The sequence below is a fragment of the Pseudorca crassidens genome, chromosome 2 (genome assembly GCF_039906515.1).
Source record: "Pseudorca crassidens isolate mPseCra1 chromosome 2, mPseCra1.hap1, whole genome shotgun sequence".
NCBI lineage: Eukaryota > Metazoa > Chordata > Mammalia > Artiodactyla > Delphinidae > Pseudorca > Pseudorca crassidens.
The window spans coordinates 112,821,857-112,841,246 of NC_090297.1; the positions used below are offsets into that span (position 1 = coordinate 112,821,857).

The 19,390-nt window shown below is 51.0% G+C and overlaps 1 protein-coding gene and 1 long non-coding RNA gene across 8 annotated transcripts in view; one reads left to right on the top strand and one right to left on the bottom strand.

Annotated features, from left to right (window-relative positions):
- Positions 1-3,846: 3,846 nt before the first annotated feature.
- LOC137219507 (uncharacterized) lies at positions 3,847-10,227 on the top strand. 2 transcript variants are annotated; one of them, XR_010941153.1, is made up of 3 exons: positions 3,847-4,983; positions 6,137-8,925; positions 9,453-10,227. It is a non-coding gene; the product is annotated as an uncharacterized lncRNA (long non-coding RNA). The 2 variants fall into 2 exon arrangements; XR_010941154.1 differs by having other exon boundaries at positions 3,847-4,734.
- Positions 9,704-19,390, bottom strand: part of MEF2D (myocyte enhancer factor 2D) — a 39,970-nt gene continuing 30,283 nt past the window's right edge. For all 6 annotated transcript variants that reach the window (XM_067728202.1, XM_067728201.1, XM_067728205.1 and 3 more), the window contains 4 exons: positions 18,819-18,948; positions 14,692-14,905; positions 13,914-14,220; positions 9,704-13,584 (listed from right to left, as the gene is read on the bottom strand). In XM_067728202.1, coding sequence (XP_067584303.1) covers positions 13,573-13,584; positions 13,914-14,220; positions 14,692-14,905; positions 18,819-18,948 — 663 coding nt within the window. In that variant the 3' untranslated portion in view covers positions 9,704-13,572. The remainder of the gene's footprint in view (positions 13,585-13,913; positions 14,221-14,691; positions 14,906-18,818; positions 18,949-19,390) is intronic.

A 19,390-nucleotide genomic window follows, 5' to 3' on the forward strand; every position in this document is an offset into this window, starting at 1 on the left:
CTGACCATCCTTCTTTCTTGAAAACATTTTCCAGTTTGGTTTAATAAACTTTGATGGAACACCTCTTACTTAGGTGCAAAGGATAATACTTGATCTCTGAGGAGTTTAGCCCAGTTGGAGCAGTTCAGTGAATTTAGCAACAGAGACCTTTGCCCCGGTCAGAAAGGCTTCAGTGGAATGGTGAAGGCTGACCTTAGACTACAGTGAGTTGAAGAGTAAAGCCAACTTATAATGGGAAAAGATAGAGTAGAAATAGCAAATGCAATTTATTCTGTTATGAAATTTGTTGGAGAAGGGAAAAAGAGATAAAACTTTCTAGAAAGTACCTAGAAGGGATTATAGGACAGTGGAGCAGTGGAGAGACTTAAACATGTTCTTACACTGAAGGAAAGATGCAAGTAGAAAGGGAAAAGTTGAAAACAGAGGAGGGGGACTTCCCCGGTGGCACAGTGGTTAAGAATCTGCCTGCCAATGCAGTGGACACAGGTTCGATCCCTGGTCCGGGAAGATCCCACATGCTGCGGAGCAACTAAGCTTGTGCGCCACAACTACTGAGCCTGCGCTCTAGAGCCCGCGAGCCACAACTACTGAAGCCCGTGTGACTAGAGCGCATGCTCTGTAACAAGAGAAGCCACCGCAATGAGAAGCCCACACACCGCAAGGAAGAGTAGCCCCTGCTCACCACAACTAGAAAAAGCCCGTGTGCAGCATAAATAAATAAGAAAAGAAAAAGAGGAAGAGAAGGGTATAACTGATGGGGCAAAGCCCTGGAAGTACCAAGAGGGTTGCGATTGATATTATAGAACTGCTATGAACAGAAACAGGAACCTCTTCCACTAAAATTATACTTAAGCATGTATGATTTGAGGGTGGGAAAAGAGTTCCTCTTTGCTACTATACTGGAGAGGCTAAAGACTGTGGCCCAACAAATCTGGCCTATAGATTGTGTGTGTGTGTGTGTGTGTGTGTGTGTGTGTGTGTGTGTGTGTGTGTGTTTACCTGCATAGAGCATCAAAAGAATCTTAATTGGTTGCCCACATTTAAAAATCATGAGATTTCAAACAAAAATCTGGATTTCCATCTTCATCTTAAAAACTAGAAGATGTGGCAACACAAGCTTTGGTAATCAGAGACTGCTGACTTCTTCGGATGGGCTGTGGCCTCTCCAGTCTCCACTGCTCCCTCATACTTACCACATGACCACTTCATTTATTTATGTTATCTGCCTGGCTCCTCTAGGCATCTGAATTTGTCACCCCTCCTATTATTATCTTTCCTACTTTTTTTTTTTTTGGCCATGCTGTGCAGCATGCTGGGATCTTAGTTCCCCAACCAGGGATTGAACCCATGCCCCCTGCATTGGGAATGCAGAGTCTTAACCACTGGACCGACAGGGAAGTCTCTCTTACTTCTGAGACTGATTTTTATGTCACTTTCAATGGCTTCTCTTTCTTGTATCGGATAACTGGATGTTGCTTCTGTTCTCAATCTTCTTCTTCTACACGTTTTCCCTTCAAGAACTTGTTCAAGTTCAATCTATCACTTCTGTGCAGATTACTTGTAACTCAATATTATAAAATCTTTGAATATTGGAGTTGGAAAAGGAATTTAGAGATTGGATAGTTCAATCTTCCCAATCCATAGAACATAGTTGGATAAAAGACTTCTATAATTCAAAAGAACTTTAAAGATGAACTAGCTTAATCTACAAATAAGGACATTTAGGTCTCACAGAGATTAAACATTGCTCTCTACTTAACCACACAATTCTGCGCAATTCAAGACACATCTACTACTTTGTGCAAGACACCTTGGGGGAATATAAACTTGAATTAGATAGGGTTCCTTCTCTCAAGGAACTCACTTCTAGCACAAGCACACGAAATAAAATGTGGTTAAGTCCTATAATGGAGAAAGAACATGACATTAATGGACAACCAAGGACAGCAAAGTTCCAACGATGGATATCTGCATATGTAACTATATGAGTAGATTTAACTAGATCTTGAGAAGGGGGTAGGGCACATTCTTCTTTTTATAGTTCTTGCTGTGTGTGTATGTTCCTTAATATCTGAGAATATAAACTCAGATGGATTAAGTAATTTCTCCAAGGCGACTCTGTCAATTACAGGCAAGGCCAGGTCTAGAAATCAGGTCTCCTAACTCAAACTCCAGTGTTCTTTCTCTTACATCTCAGTGTGTCTTCAGCCCTTATTTCTCCTGAGCACTATCCTGTATTATCAACTGTCTGCTAGGCATTTCTAAAAGAAGGCCTACTTCCTTGTTTTACTTGGTAGCACAACCATTCATCCAGTTGGGATGTGTCAACATCCTGTAGCTACCTACAACAATACACATAACAACAACTACAACACACCTCACACTTGTTCTGGCAAAAGGTCCTATTAATTTGTCCTTCAAAATGTCTCCTTTGTCCAGGCATTTCTTTGGTGACCACTTCCACTTCCCCAGTGGAAAGCCTTATTATCTTCATATGGTTTTGCCTTCAGCCCCTGATAAACTCATAGAGCCTTAGAGTTGAGAAGAATCTTAGAGGTTATCTACATCCAACCTTCACCCAGAGAGAGAATCACTTCTGTAGTACTCCTGATCCTGACAATGGTCAGCCAGCTGTTGTGCAGGGTATTCAACTGCTTCTAGGGCAGCTCATTTCACCACTAGACACCCAAGTAATTAGAAAATTCAGCCACTCGCTCACTCAACAGATGTTTACTGATCACGTTCTCTGTTCAGGCATCGTGCTTGGCTTGGCGCACTGGCGGTTTAGCTGTACAGGGCTCCCCACAGGCCTTCTGCATTTCTGCCTTTCCTGTCTTTGTTCACTGGCCTCAAGTAACTTTCAGTTGAGTTTCTTCTTCTCTAACATGGAGATAATAAAACCTACCTCGAAGGGTTTTTGTGAGGATCAACTGATATAACGTGTGTAGAAATGCTCTGGAAACCAAGTGTAATATAGCTAAGGCTTTCCCCTCATCTCTCCAACTGTGTATTATATTTGGGGGTGGTGGTGGTGGAGATGATTCCACTATCATCTTTTAGATATTTTATACATACAAAAGAATAGTTGTTGTATGTGTGTTATAAGATATAATGGATATCCACAAATCTACCGTTTAACCCAATAACTAGAACATTACCAAGAGCATCCACTTTTCTTCCCCATCCCATCCCCAAACTCTCTCCAAAGTAACTACTAATAAATTTTGTGTTTATCATTCCTCTGCTTTTCAAAACATTTTATCATATATACCCAAACAATATATTGTTTAATTTTGCTTGTTTCTGAGATTTATGAAAATGGTCTCAAATACCTGCAGTGTTCTGGGATTTCTTTTATCATTCAATAGTATGTTCCTAAGACTTAGTCAATCCAATTATACATACTTTGAAGCTTCATCTCCTTGACGTAGCCTCTTCAGATCACAAGAGCACAAAGCGATCCTTCCCACTATGAACGCCTCTAGCAGTCACTGTCTATTTTTAAAATGAGCTGAAATTGTAGCTTCACTTTTCCTATATCTTAAGTGACATCACCCTAACTAGACGTAAACTCCTTGGAAGGCAGGGAGGTGGCTTATCGTGGTAGGAGAGCACTGAATGGGTGGCCTGGGTTCCAATTCCGGTGTCACCCTCACAGGCAGTGTGTCCTCGGCCTGGCTCCTTCCCCTTTCTGAGCCTCCCACTTCTTTCTTTACTTTAACAGGAGGGTTTTTGCGAGGAACTCCTGAAACAGCGGATACAACGCGCTTCGTAAACTGCGAATTAATATTCACGTCACCGTTGGGCCCACAGTTTCCAGAGGGGCCTCTGCAAACAGGGCCAGGCCAGTGGCGCTCTGGCTGTGTTTGGGGACGGCCGTGTCACCCGCGAGGGCAGGGACCTGGATTCTTCCTTTCTTCGGGATACTCCAGGCAGCTCCACGGCGGGCCATACTCTTAACGGAGGATAAACTTCTGTGAAAACGCCAGCAGGCGGGAGGGCGTTCCCTCCCCCTCGAATTGGGCAGGGCGCGAGGCAGTTGTATTCACGCATGCGCATCTCCTCCTCGAGGCCCTGGTGAGACCCAGCCAAAATTGGTTCGCTCCGCTCGTGTTTTTTCCATACAGGGGCTAAAATCTTTTCTGTACGCACGCGTCTTGTGTAGGCTGCGGTTGGCTGATGGTCCCATCCGTCATCAGATGAGCCAATGAAATGAGCCTCAAGATCCACTTCCCGCCCTTCGGTGGGGAGCCCTAGGAGTGGATTTGGGTCTTTGTCCGCACTCATGCCCGTGCGGACCGAGCGGTTGGGAAGTTAGCCTGGGAGCGTGCAGGAGGCTTGGCTCACCCGCTGGCGACCGACTGCCTTATTTGCTGTCATAGCGGGGAGGGTGAATGAGAGAGTGAAGGGGTCGGTGTAAAGGGTGACGGGGTCCCCAGGGGTCGTTGCTAGTCAGTCATTTGTTGAGCACCCACTGTATGCCAGACGCTGCCCTAGGCAGGCGCTTTGGAACGGTGATGTCTGCTTCCATGGGGGCTTACAGCCTAGTGGGACAGGTTAAACAAGTGCTTTTATTGCCTTACACCTCCCTTCTTCCCCTTCGCTTTAGATGGAGATTCTCCTCTTCGCGAATACTAAACCAAGGTCCCCACCCGGCACTGGGTGGCAGCGCTGGGATTGGACACCAAGGCGCCGAGGCCAGCCTCCGCTCCCAGCCGAGGGCGGTGTCTGGGGGTGAGGACTGGCGCTGCGGTCACGTAAGGGCGGGGTTTGGCGGGCGCGTGACCTCCGTGTAGGCGGGGCCCTTCCCCTTCCTCTTCCTTTTCCCCTTCGCTCTTGGGCCCTCGGCGTCGTCGCCAGCTTTTATTGGACATATGGCGGCTGATGCGCAGTAAATGGGAGTGACTCTGGGCGGCCACACTGCGAAGGCGGGGATCTCAAGCCAAACGAAGTGCCCAAATGAGGCCTAAGAGCTGTAAACAGGTGGAAACGGGGGCAAAGCAAAGGGGGGTGGGGTGGGTAAATGCAAGTCAATCCAACTGGAAGCAATAAAGCCTAGGCTCAAATGAACTATACCTATTTGGGAACTGCGCTGTGGAAAGAACCTGAGAGCCACCTTTTCTTTTTGGGCCTAGGGTTTACCAACTGAAATAGAGCAGGGCACTGGACGTGCCCCTTAGCCGGGCAATGACACTGAATGATTTAAGTTTGCAATCAGAAACAAGCAGTCTGTACTGGCTCAGTAGGAGCCACTTTGGAGCCTGGGGTGGGGTCGCCTTATGTCCCTTTCACATCCGCTTGCTGTTCCTGAAACAAGTTTCCACAATCACAAGGCTGGAAAAGTTAGCCCATGGGACTGAGGGGTGAGTCACAAGAACATGAGCTACAGGGAACTGCTTGGCCTCCTTGGCTGGAACAATCAGATACCACCCTTTGTTTCCCACCTCCCAAGAGTCACCTCTTTGGGGATAGGCGCCCACTGGGTGCTAATTCTTCAGTGGAGGGATAACTAGAAGAAACTGGAATCCACGCTTCTCAGCCCCATTGGATCTGGTGCTGGAAAGTAGAGAAGCTGCAGAAAGTTACCACGCCCATGAGGGGAAAAAAAAACCCTTTGTAGATTGTAGCGCTCAGTTTATGAACTGCACTTTGACATGCATTATCTCATTTTAGTCTGACTGAACACGTACTGTGTGCCAGGCACTGAGCCAGACACAAAAATGGGTGAGGCAGTGAATTTTTAAGAAGAGCTTTCAGTCCAGTTGTACAGAATAAATAGAAACTAGTACCTACAGTTTCAGGTAGAATGAGGTAGGAGCTATAAAAAGGGCAGATTCCTAAGACACTTCATAAGAGAAGAATATCATATCCAGCTGGGTAGGATGGGGGAAATCAGGAAAAGTTTAATGGAGGTAAAGTTGTAGGAGTAAAAGCTTGAATGATAGGAAAGTTTTCAAAGAAACAGGCATGTAGAGCCCTATTTTTTGCCCATAGAACCTCTTCTTACCCACGTAAGTTAATCTATTTTCATGTCTTTGACAAGTAGCAGTAATAAAAATAATAACACTGATTGAGCACTTATGGATCAGGAATGGTTTCAAGTGATTAATACGTAACGTTTATTTAAATCTCACAGCAACCCATTTTACACATGAAGTGACTGAGTCATGAAGAAGTTAAGGTTCTCTCTAGGCTGATGTCTCACAAGCCTTCTCTTGCCTCTGGCCTACGCATTGTCCTGAGCCCCAGCTTCATTCATCCAGCTGCCTACCAGGTAGCTCCTCCGGAATATCCTCCAGGTATCTAGTAAAGAAGTGTTCTCTCTCCTTATCGAAAGAAAACCAGTGACCTCTAGGGTTGCACCAGGTCCACCACACCTGACCCTGCAGTTACCCCTGGGGAGCAAAACACTCCTCCCTACCTTCGATGCCCCAAAGAATGCATCAGTGAATTTTCCCTTTTTCAAGGTTAGCACAAGCGTAATGAGTCAAGGGACTTCCCTGGTGGTCCAGTGATTAAGACTCCGCACTTGCACTGCAGGGGGCATGAGTTCGATCCCTAGTCGTGGAACTAAGATCCCGGATGCGGTGCGGCCAAAAAAAAGACTAATGAGTCAAGCAGGCCTTTAGTGAAGTTAGGAGATCACAGATAAGAAATACACTTCTGGTTCTTCTGATCTCTACAACTCAAACTCTTATGCAGCTTGGGGCCCTCCATGAGTCTCTCCTTGCCCCGCCCTCCAGCCTTTTTCCTTGGTCCTTGGAGTTCCCATGTCCCAAGGACGACGACTTCACAGGTGACCAACACTATGAATGGCTTCCCTCTTCATAAAAACCTCTCTACCCATGGGGTGACCTCACCCTGCCGGCCTTCCACGTACACCTCCAACTCAGTTCATCTGAAACGAAACTCATCTCCTTCGGACGTACCTGGTGGCCTTGTCTGGCGCCACAGCACCACCATCCAGTGAGTCCAAGCACGAGTTTGAGAGTCGTTGACTCGCCTCCCTTTCCTTCGTCCTCTACCCTCACCAGGCAGTTTCTGAGTCCTGTTAATTCTACCTCTTAAGTATTTACTAAATTCATCCTCTCAGTTGCAAAGGACCCTGACTGGACCTCAATTCTGCCTGCCTTCCAACTGGTTCTCAGCATTACTGTCTGAGGGAGCTTATACTGGCAGGAAGCTTTCTGAAGTGCAAATCTGATCAAGTCCCTCCTCTATTTAAAATCCTTTGATGACCAAATATCTCCTGCAGAATAAAATCCGAATAACGGCAATCAAGGCCCTTCACAGTGAGGTTTCCGCCTGCCTCTTCAGCTTTCTCTGCTATACCTTTGACCCATGCCACAGTATTAGATTTCCTGAATGCACCATTTTCTCTCCATACTTTACACGCTATTCCGGCTACCAGGAATGACTTCCCTGCCCTCATTTGTACATGTCTTCCAAATCCAGCTCAAATACCTCCCCTAAGTAGCCTCCCGTGATCTGTACTGGCTCGGATTTCGGTGTGCCTCCTCCTCTGATCCCACAGCCCACTTACAGCCTTCCTACCTGTCATTTAATGCAGCCTGCTGACTCAAGTGTTAACTGTTGGTTCACCTGTCTTTTGTCCCCGCTTAACTGTGAGTTGAGAGGCAGGAGCTGTCTTGTTCCTCTCTGTATCTCCAATGCCTAACAAAGAGTTTCACACACAGCAGGTGCTTAATAAATGTTTGTTGCATTTAAGACAGGAGGATGGCATGACTGAAGACTCCAAGGGTCTGTCAAGGAATGGACTGTACTGCCTGGTTGCCCTAGTGGCCAAGGGATGTGCAGTGGAGTTGCATGGACTACGCCTGGAAAAGAGGTTGTGTCCGTTCTTTGAAGGCCCTGGGAACCCTGCCCAGGAGTTTGGGCTTATTTGGTGGGCAGTAGAGAACGATGAGGTGCTGGATGATCAGTGCTGTGCCAAAGATGGGAGGATGGATTAGAGAAGGCGAAGGCTTGGGTTAGAGAAAACGGGTAGCTATTAGTTCTGTCTTCCAGTTGATGAAACAGTGGCTTGGGCAAATGGTGACTACCCGAGGCCACACAGCTGGTAAGCAACAGAACTAGGAGTTGAACAAGTTCTGGACTATGCCAAGTCCAGAGATCTTTGTACCACACCACAGCGGGTATGCAGTAGAGGGGGCTTCAAGGTTGTCCCAGTGTGAATGGATACTCCATTAATCAGGATAGGGTAGGTTATGTTGCAGACACAATTCTGAAATCTCCGTGGCCTAACATAACACACTTATTTTCCATTCACACAAAGTCCACTGTGGTGCTGGACATCACCTTAAGGCAGCTTAGCCATCCAGGCTGCTTTGACATGCTTCCACAGTTGCCACGATAGGGAAAGAGCACTTGGAGAATCACATACCGGCTTGATTTTGGAAGTGACACACATTACTTCCAGTACGGTCCACTGGCCAGAACTAGTCTGATGACCTCACTTGACTACACAGGGACTGGGAAATACAGTCTTCTATGTGTCCAGGAAGCAGAAGAGGGCAGGAAATATTTGTGGGCAATAGTAATGCCTACCCAGGACATCAGGGGCTGATGTCTATAGAGAAGGAGGGGTGAGGCCAAACAGTCTGAGTGTATGAGATGTGCAAAGGAGAGAGGTTTTGCTCGGGATTTGTGTTAGGTCAAGGCTGTTCTAGTCACAGGCAGCCAGCAGGGGAACCTCATCCGGGCGAGAGTACCTTCTTAACCCTTTCCTGCTCAGCATCTTTCACCTCTGCTCCAGCTAAGGGAGAAGTGAAGCAAAATCTGTAATGACCCTGAGAGGGAGGCACGACTGGTACAGACGACCGCAGTTTTCAGATGAGGAATCCAAGGAATGAAGACATTCTGTGATGTGCCTGCATATGCAGCAACCAAAGCATTAAAACCACGGTTTGTGGATTTTAGGCATTTGCAGGCCTGTCGCCACCATCGTATGTGGGCCCTTCATACTCCATCTTTGCCTCTGCAGCACCTAGCATGGGCCTAGTACAGAAGAGTGGCCAAACCCTGTTAGTAGTGAGCCAGGCCCTCCCTGTGCACTTCCCTCCAGAGCCCCTGCATCTGCCCTACAGCACAGCTGTGCAGGGCACACGGCTTCGGGCGCAAGAGCCACCAGCCCCTGCCAGCCTCTGCAGAAAGGCACCAGGTGGGGAAGCCCTTTGGGGTATGTGAGGAGGGCAGGGAGAGGCTCCTGGCACTGTTAAAGGGCGCTTCAAAAGGGAGGGGTAGGGCAGCTGCCCCTTCGGGAGGGAACTCTGTGGGGGGCCGTGAAGGTGGAATCCATCTGTGCCTAACAGAGTGCCTGGGCAACTTTCTGCCGTGGAAGAGTTTTCCGTAGCTGAAGGTCCTCTATCACACTCCTCCTCCACGCACATTCCATCTGTTCCTGACCTGGCCTTGAGTGTCTTGTGTCCCAGGATCCCTCCTCTGGCTTCTAACCAGACAACCCTCCTGAGTCCTGGGGCTGCTTCTGCTTCTGACCAGAGCACCTGGAAGAAATTCTCACCTGAAAACCCCACCTCAGACGTCGTGAGCGTCCGCCCGGCAGGCTAACCGCCCTTCTTTCCTGCTGAGGTGGAGCTCTGGACTCCCACCCTGGCAGGGCCACACGATCCTTCCTTCCCCTACTCAGCCGACCGCACCAAAGAAACCAGAACCCAGGCCGAAGTATCAGAAACGTGTATTCTTTTTCTTTTAATAGTAAACCTCTTTACAACAAATATAGTGAAAGAGTTTTCAAACAAAACTCATAAGAATCTCGAGGACTTTGTCTTTTCTTATTGTGTAGAATACTAAGAAAGCATCACCATACAGCACAAAAAGAAATATTGAAAACAAATCAACAGTCACACACTTGGACTCGCCCTCCCCAGGACCCGGGATGAGCCCTAGGAGTGTGGGTGATTGTCGGGTTTGAGGGTGGGGCACCTCGGGGCCTGTCTCCCCTCCCTCTCCCTCCCCCCTTCCCTCTGGGACTTGAATGGGGAAGACAGAGAATCCAGATTCTCCGTATGACACTCCAGCCCCCCTCCCCCGCTACAAATCCCATTCCTTCTACCAACTGCTTAGGGGATGGAGAGGTGGCAAGAGGGGAGATGAAGCGTTCCCAGGCTCCATGTCTCCTCCCCTCCGTGAAAGCCTCATTTCACCCCCCCATCCCACCCCAGGGGATTCCAAAGAGTCAGTTAAAAATATATAGATATAGATATTTCTAGATACACTTTTACATCATTTGTCTCTCCAAACAAATAAATAATCAGCAAGAGAAGGTGCATTACTTCCTTCCTGTCCAAGGTGGGAAGGGCTGGATAAGGGTCAGGGGTCAGTCTCGCTGCATTGAGTGCACTGCTGGGGGGAGGGGAAATGGTGTGTTCCACTGGGGGAGGGGTGTATGTGTGGGAGGTCCTCTTGCCCACTATCCCTGAAAGCTGTGGGAAACCTGGGGAGGGGAGGGGCATTGGATGACTCCAGTGATTACTTTGGCAAATGCCCAGTTCTTCGGAGGAAGGAGTGGGTGGAGGCAAATTTGGCTTGTGAGAGGAAGAAGAAATGAAGTCCCCACTTGAGGTCTGGGTTCCCAGAGACCCATTCATCAGGCCGGCCAGGGGCCCCTAACCCCAAGAGAAACCTCGGGATACTGAATTGCAGAAATGTCACATATTCATTCACAGATCACCCCCTGCCCCCAGGGATAGAGAGAAAAGGACACGCACACATCCACACATGGTAATCAAAAGCCAGGTTTGCCATTACAAGGCAGAGGGCAAAACTGGTGAATATTGCACCGTGAACTGCAGGGGCCCTCACCCCGACCCCATGTTTAATGGTGGCCAAGCCCAGCCTAGAAAGGTGGGCAGACTGATGGCGGGAATAGCCTGAGAAGGGAAGGCCAGTCATTCAACGTTTATTGAGCACCTATCATTCACCTTGCACCCAATCAGCATTTGTTGAGCGCTGGCTATGTGCCAGGCACTGGGCAAGGCTCTGGGAATGCATGCACGCATGCACAAGACTACACCCTGGCTTCTTTCAAGGTCCTGATCAAGTCTCATCTACTGACACTCCCTCTAGGAACATGCAGGAAGACTGGGCATGCTGTGTGCCCAATCAGCAGTTGGGGGGGTAAGCTGTAAGGAAGGACCACAGCACAGGTGAGCAAAAAGCTGCAGAGAGGAAGAGGAACTTGAGTATCATCCTGAAAGCAGGAGGGGGTGTGGGGGGAAGAGGGTACTCCAAGAAAGGGAGCTGGGTATAAAGGCCTGGGGACTGGGTGAACAATTGTGCGTGGAGCTGCAGGAGAGGTAGGGCTACAGGGAGAAGCAAAGAGGGCCAAGTGCCAGATCCCCAAGTGAAGTATAAACATATCAGAGCTGAGGGTGAGAACAGGGGCTGCAGCAGGGAAGAGAGTGGGGCTCAGGAAGGAGGGTCACAGAGCTGGAAGCCAGGGCTGTGTGGCTGCAAGAAGAGCCATCTGTCCCTCTGTAAACACACACTCAGGCACGCACACACACACACACACACCCTCAGAGCTCAGTTCACACAGATTCACACACACATGCCCAGACGGGCTCAGAGCCACATAAAGGTACACCCATGCAGCCACACACACACACACACACATAAATACAAAGGTACACTCAGACACATAAATACCAGATGCCCTCATCAACACACTCGGGTACCTGTGTGGTCACACGCACCCCTCTGCTCTGGGTTCCTTCCCTGCATCAAGTATCGGAATACTGCAAGCGGCTGGATCGTAGAGGCAGGCAGTGTCGCCTACCACAAAACCGGGCCTTGTCTAACTCTACTTTCCCACCAGGATGAAACCCCAAGGGAGCACTGCACCCCTTGGGCAGAGGGGCTGGGCTTCTTATGTGAAGGAGTGGGGCAGGCCCCAGTCTGCCTGCCCACGTCACCCCAGGACAGGCCCCTTAGGGCAGGGAGTAGTGGTGGACTGCGGGCCGGGGGCCTGCCCCCTCCAGTTTGATCTGTGATCCAGCCTGGGGTCTCAGGACCCCACGCTTTGGCTGCCCCCACTGGGGAGGCAGTAGAGAGGGCGGACTTGGGGGGGGAGGGGAGGGGAGCAAGAACAACAGCAGAAGAATCTCGTCTGTACAGTACAGGCCGTTTGAGTCATTATTATTACAATATACTTTGACAAAAATAGAATCTCATTTCATATCAATACAACAACAACAAAAAAAAACAGTTTCCTGGACTGTTACACTGCTAACGTTTTCCAAAGGTTGCTATTTACAATTACAGTAGCCAAGACAGAAGGTGGGATGCGGCCTGGGGGTGGTGGGACAGGAGGTAGCGAGACAATGAGGGTGCCAAGAGCAGGGAGGTGGGGTCAGGAGCGGAAGGAGCTGGGAGGAGGGCTGGGGAGAGGGGCCGAGGAGGAAAGAAGGGAGGCAGGCCTTTTGCGGACCTCCTCCATCCCCTCTCCCACCCTCACACACCACCCCAATGTCCACTCCTCTGGGGATGTGTACGTGCAAGGAAGAGCAAGTCCCCTCACTCACGCTAGTCCCTGGATGCAAGGGTTTCCAGTCCTCAGGCACCCCGGGGTGCCTGAGGCCACCTCCTGCTGAGCCACTTCACTCTCCCCAGTTCTCCCTGCGCTTCGTGGCCGGCTTTACAGGGCTGGTGTCAACTGAGGGACGGGGAGCTATTGCACTGTGTATCTTAGAGAAAGTGCTGGGGAAGGGAGGGGGCCCCCAATTCACCCCCTGCCCCAGCCCTTCTGCCCCTCCTCAGCCCTCTCCTCATGGCTCTTTCTCTCCAACTGTGCTTCATAGGGGCCCCACCTCAAGCCCCTTCCCTCCAGCCTCGATTCCCAGGCAGCCTTCCCAGCCCCAAACCTCGGCCAGCACCCGCACACCTTGGAGGTGCAGATCACATGAGAATCAGTTGAGAGTGTGTGGTGTGTGTGCAGGGGCCTCTGGGGCCCAGGCTTGGGTATTCTGCCCCATGTGCCTGTGGCCATAGGAACAGCCGAGAAGCAGAGACCTTCTTCAGAACCTCTGCCTCACTTTCCCCCTGAAACACAAAACCACCCATGAGGCCGACTTTGGGGTTTCAGTCTATTGTAAGGGGTTTTTGTTGTTTGGTAGTTTTTGGTTATTTCCCTCTGTCTGGGGGATGGGGTGGGAGGGCCCCGCATGCAGGGCTCGGCACCTGTCCTTTCCCAAGGCCTATCGGGCCCCCCACCCCCTCCTGCAGCATATGTGTACAACGTGCAAAGTGTCCCCCCCTTCCCACAAAAAAGAGCCCCCCAGCCAGTGAAACTGGTGGGGGGTGCAGAAAGAGGGGATGGGAGCATCCCCCTCTCCAAAGCGAGAATCCAAATTAAAAAAAATATAATAATAATAATAATAATATAATAATTATACACAAATGTAACCGTCAACAGGACACGGAGCACAAGAAAGGAAGTGGGGGTCGAGCGGGAGGAGCCCAGGACAGGGAGGGGTGGGCGGTGAGATTGTCAACTCTTCATCAGGGAGGCTGAGAGGAGGGGAGTGGGAACCGTCACTTTAATGTCTGTGAAAAGAGGAGATGGAGAAGGGGGTGTGAGGGCGTGGCCCAGGCTACAGGGTATGTGCCCCCCACGTCCCTCTCCCAGTAGGGCCAGGATTCTAGTGGCAGGGCCAGCTCTGAGGGGAGGAAGTCATCGAGCAGAAGGACTGATACTGGAGGGAGGGGAGATGGGCCTTTGGCGGGGGTGAAAGGGTGTCCGTGCTGCCCCATAAGGGCTGATGGAAGGGCTAGCTGGCCACCTCTTAGGTGGGAGATGAGACAGGCTGGGGGCATATGGGCCAGTCCCTGGGTGCAGCAGACAATGGCAGACCGGAGGGGCGATGCTACAGTACCCAAGTATCGAGCCGCATCCTCTTCACAGCTGAGCCCTCAGCCTCAGGCTCTGGGGCTGGGCGCAGCAGGCCCAGTGTGGGCCCGAAGTCTCCCCGTCCATCATCCCGGTCCCCCGTCTCATAGGAGGCCCCAGCCGGGCTGCTGAGACTGTCGCCAGGCTCAGGGCGGGTAGCCGGAAACACAGCTGGAGGGGGAGGCGCAGGGCTGCGCTCACGGCTTGGGGACACTGGTTCCGACTTGATGCTGATGTGGGGGTGGGTGGTGACCGTGAGGGCAGCACCCACGTGGGGCAAGGGGCTGCCGGGGCTGGAGACAGGCAATGGGCATGGAGTACAGGGGACAGAAATAGAGGAGGTGAGGGACAGAAAAAGTGATGGGAGGTCACACGACGGAGTGAGAGAGGACAGAAAGTGAGAGGATGGGGGTTGGGGGTGGGGTGAGGCAAGTGGATGGAGACAGAGGCAGCAGGAGAGAGAGGGCCAAGTGAAGGGAAAAGAAGGAAAAGAAGTCACGTGAGTTGTCTTTCCATCCCATGTCATCTTCTGCAGAGCCAGGAGGGCCCCGCACCCCACCCCAAGCCCGGGCTGGCTGGGGGAAAGGCTCAGGATGGCTCTCCCAGGCCTTGGCAGGGGACTCCAGGGCTGCCACTTAGTGGCTTACGTGCTGTCCACTGATGACAGACAACCTCAAAGGGATCTCAGCTCTCATGAGGCCCCTCCTCTTCCCACCCCTCAGCTCCCCCTTCCCCAACACTGGTGGGCATCCCCTGGGACTCACATTAGGTTGCTGAGGGACACGGGGACCAGGTGGGGCTGCTGCTGAGGTGGCGGCTGGGGCTGCTGGGGAGGCTGGGGCTGCGGCTGCGGCTGGGGCTGCGGCGGCTGCTGCGGCTGCGGCGGCTGCTGCCAGGCGGTGACACTGCCTAGCGACAGCCCCCCAGGCGAACTGAAGGCCGGTAAGGAGGAGAGCTCTGCACTGGTCAACTGGTAATCTGCATGGGGTGGGGAAGAAAGTGCGGGTGAGCTTCTTGCAGTGGGAGAGAGGACCGAGGCTCCCGTGGGGGAGCCGCCTCCAGGACTATCAGGGTGGGGGGAGTTGTTAAGGACAGATGTGAATAATCAACTAAGCCCGTACAAATTCAGTGAAGATGGCACTCAAAGAAACGCAAATCTTGATAACCACGAGGTGCTGTTTTTTAACAGGATGCAAAGAGAGGTGGTTTTTTAAAATAGTGTTTAACTTTTTTTTTTTTTTTAACCGTGTGTAGGTATCACTTTTAGAATGTCAATTTTAAAAAAGAAGGCGAGGGACTTCCCTGGTGGCGCAGTGGTTAAGAATCCGCCTGCCAAGGCAGGGGACACAGGTTCCAGCCCTGGTCCGGGAAGATCCCACATGCCGCGGAGCAGCTAAGCCCGTGCGCCACAACTACTGAGCCCACGCGCCACAACTACTGAAGCCCGCGCACCTAGAGCCCGTGCTCCACAACAAGAGAAGCCACCGCAATGAGAAGCCCGTGCACCGCAACGAAGAGTAGCCCCTGCTCACCACAACTAGAGAAAGCCCGCTCGCGGCAGCGAAGACCCAAAGCAGGCAAAATTAAAAATATAAATAAATAAATTTTTAAAAAATAAAAAAGAAGGGGAAAAAAGGTAGGTAAGAAAGGTCTAATATATGTCTAATTGTCATCTCTTCAAATGCCAAGTCTTCAAGAGCCTTTCTGAGATTAGAGGGGAATGGTGGGAAATGCTAGGTGAATGGCGCATCTGAAGCAAATGACTGTAACTACCATTCCACCTTCCTCAAAGTCCCTTAGTCTCCTGAAGACTGTCAACACATAAAACAGGTAGGAATAGGTGGCAGCAAGCGTTCGGGCTGCTGTGCCCACAAACACAGAGGACGCACATCTGCCGCCCAGAAGGGCCTACAAGAGCAGAGGGGCTGTGAGCGAAACTGGCCTGCGGTGCAACTGGCCAAGGTTCTGGCGGATTTCCCCATGAGGTGGCACTCGTTGTTTTCAAAATTTCTGTCTTAATGAAGAAACTGTGATGTTTGCACTGAACAAACAGAACCATGAAATGTTTCACAATTTACACAGCTCTGTTATGTTTCATGCCGCAGCCTGTTTGGGACACTTTAGAAAATGCCTTCCCTGAGGAACACAGGCTGACTGCACCGTAGCGTGATGAGGAGGGCACACCCGCCAGTCCTCCCAATGCTACACCACGTGCTCCTACTTGAGGGGCCATCTGCTCCAGCCCTCTGTCTTTACGCAGGGAAGACAGGATTATCTGTGCAGCAGAACGGTAAGGTGAAGGGCATGAGCGATGGGGTCAAACTTCCTAGCCACCTCCACTTACAGTCCATGCGACCTTCGGCGAGTTACTTAGTCTGCCCATAAACTGGAGGCAATAATCCTGCCTGCATCACTCAGCTGCTATGAGGACTGAGCGCATTAATACACACGAAGTATGTAGAACAGTGTCTGGCACACGATAAATAATCAAAAGATTTACCTGCTGTTATTATTAATTTACAAAGGAGGTGACTGCAGCCTCAAGTTTGAGGAACTCTCCCCAGGTCACAGAGAAAGCCAATGGCAGAGCTAAGACACGACCCCAGGCTTCTTTTATTACCTTTAAATCTCACTCTACAGATGGTCCACGCTTGCCTCTGGTCTCATAACAATGTTAATTAGCCAGGAGTTTTGAGATGCTTACATTTAAAAAGCAGACCAAGGGCAGACAGGGGCCCCTAGGACCAACTATTTACAACATTCATTTTACAAACAAGGAAACCAACCCTGAACAGTGCAGTGTTGCCCAATGTCCCCCAGCCAGTGAATGGTAGGGACTCAAACCCCAGTCTTGCACTTTCCCACCACACTCCAGCCCTGTCTACCTGGAGATCTGGCTCCCCAGCAGGCCTCTTGGTCTCTTCCTAGAGCGACCAAGCCAGACCTCTGCAGCCAGTGTCAACAAGGGGCCAGGTGCGTCCCTTATCCATGATATTACCACAGGCAGATCACCCCCAGCCGGAACTTGGACTGGGGCCAGGCACTGTAAATAGTGAACAACTAAACAGCAATGTGTTCATTGGGGATTTGTTTATATACGTAGGGTCACCTGAAAACACCTGCTGTTTAAACCGAGGTCTGCTTAACTACTCCTGCAGCAAGAGGAACTGGAGCCCTTGGTTTCTGAGAGGATGTGAGAAAGCCCAAACACTTCCCAGCAGGGCTCCAACGGCAGGCCCAGGGTCAGAATCTGCTTTCACACCAGACTGACAAATAGAGTCTAAAGTCTGGCCTTGCTGAGCGCCTGTCGCAGGTTCACTGACACCCACTAACCTGCCTCCTGCTTCACAGAGACTGGTGGAGGACCTGAGAAGATGGCAGGAAACCACCACCATGGGATGCCCAAATAAACAGCAGCTCCTGAAAAGTGGCCTGTACTGCCCTCTACCAACCGCCCCCGCTGGTAGGGCTAGAAGGGCCTCAGAGACCTCCTGTACACCCACAACTCACAGATGAGAACTCCTACTGGCCCCCGAAGGTGCGGCCATCTGAAGCAGTCCTCTCTGAAGCTGCCCAAGGACATGATAACTTGGGAGTGGGTACACACATGGGAGCACACACAAGGGACGAGGGACTTCACAAGACACCCAGGTGATAAAATCTGGACACAGACCCACATGCCAGGGTCTGGCCTCTCAACACGAGGCAGTCCCTCCAGCTCTCTTACCTGCCCCGAAGGGCTTTCCCACACACAGGGTTGGGTTCTGGATTTTTACACACAGGGAAGAGGTGGGATTTTGTGGGTATTTGTACTGGTGTCTGGGACCCTACCTAGCATGGTTCAACTCTGGAATGTAGGCTTGGGGAGTGGCTAGAAGTTTAGGGGTCTTTTGGTCTAGTCTGATCTCACCACAGAACAGCCCTGATGCAAGCCATTCACAGGTGAGAAAAGCTGGGGAACATCAGAAGCCTCTTCAGTGGGAGAAACAGACCAGGTTCCCAGCCACACTGATACTTTGAAACAAGGTGACAAGGCATTTCCGCACTGGGAAGTCCTTCCTGACACAGCAGCTTGGAATGCAGGCAAGGATGGCTGAAAATGTCACAGACTGTTCCTGGGAGGGTGTGAGTGGGTGACAGAGGCCAGGACAGCCCTGGGGACCCAGGACGGCCCAAGCACTGGGTGTCCTTTCTGAATTTTTCTACACAGAGGTCTCTCCCATGTCTCCAAGTGACTCTTCAACCTTCAGATCCCCTCCCCCACTTTCATCAGACCTCCTCCTCCCTTTCCCCCTCATCATTCCACCAAGCCGACATCAGGGTGAGAGACCCCCTTCTTCCTCCTCCGCCCCGCCCTGGAGTCCCTACTTGGCTTTCCCAGGAAGCTAGATAAATCTTCCTGACCATGCTTCCTCTCGGGTCTCCTCAGCCTCCCTGTCTCTCTCATTCCTTCATTCTTCTCCTCCAGGAAGCCTTGCTGAACTCGGCATGCTCCCCTCCCCACTCCCCGACCCTGGTCAGCCCGAGTCACCCAGCTGCTCAACCCACCTCAGATGAGAGCTCCCCAAGGACAGGGCTTTCCCTCTCCATTAGGTCCTATTTAAAAATAAGGGATACTCATACCCACTTAAATTTGATTTGCAGACAAAACAATGAATAATTTTTGCACAAGTATGTCTTTGAGACAGTTCCAATAACACCATCACCATGTGAATGGCATCCGATGTTACTATTTGCTAAATCTGGCAACCTTAATTAGGTAGGGGCTACCCCAAATCAATGGCCCTCCTCAGATGGGGGCATCCCCCAGAGAATACCTCGTGTTCCTTCTCTGGTCCCTCCTGTGCCCCAAGGCCAAGTGCACACAGCTACATGTCACATGAACACTCACCTGTGTTGTAGGCGGTGGGCATGGAAGAGAAGGGGAGGCCCTGGCTGAGTAAACTCGGTGTTGCCACGGAAACCACTGGGGTGGTGAGCGAGTGGGTAGACTGGGAGACCCCAAGGCGCTGGGCATTGTTCTGCAGGAGAAAAGAGTCTGTCAAGAGGTGGCAAATGGGAGGGCTGCTTTATCCAGGCCCCCCATTCCAAGGACAAGCTGGGGTCCCTGAATCTCAAGGCCCAGGAGGAATGCCTCAGCATGAAGACACCGCAGACACACAAACACTGGTGCATTCACAGAGACACTGAGATCCATGGAGAGAGACATGCACACACAGATTCACTGACGCCTACACACATGTGAAAAGGAAAGTACATATGCTGGCCCTGGGGCCCCAACACCAGCCATGGGCCCTGTCTCCATTCTTCTCCTGGTTAGTCCTCCTAGAGTCTACCCTCCATCTGTCACACTGCAGCACACGCCCTGCTAGAAGTGTGCTGGCATCTGTGAGAGGAATGCAGGGCCTGGCGTGGCGTGTGCCTGCGTGTACGCACACACGTGTGTGGGGCTGTCAGCTCCAT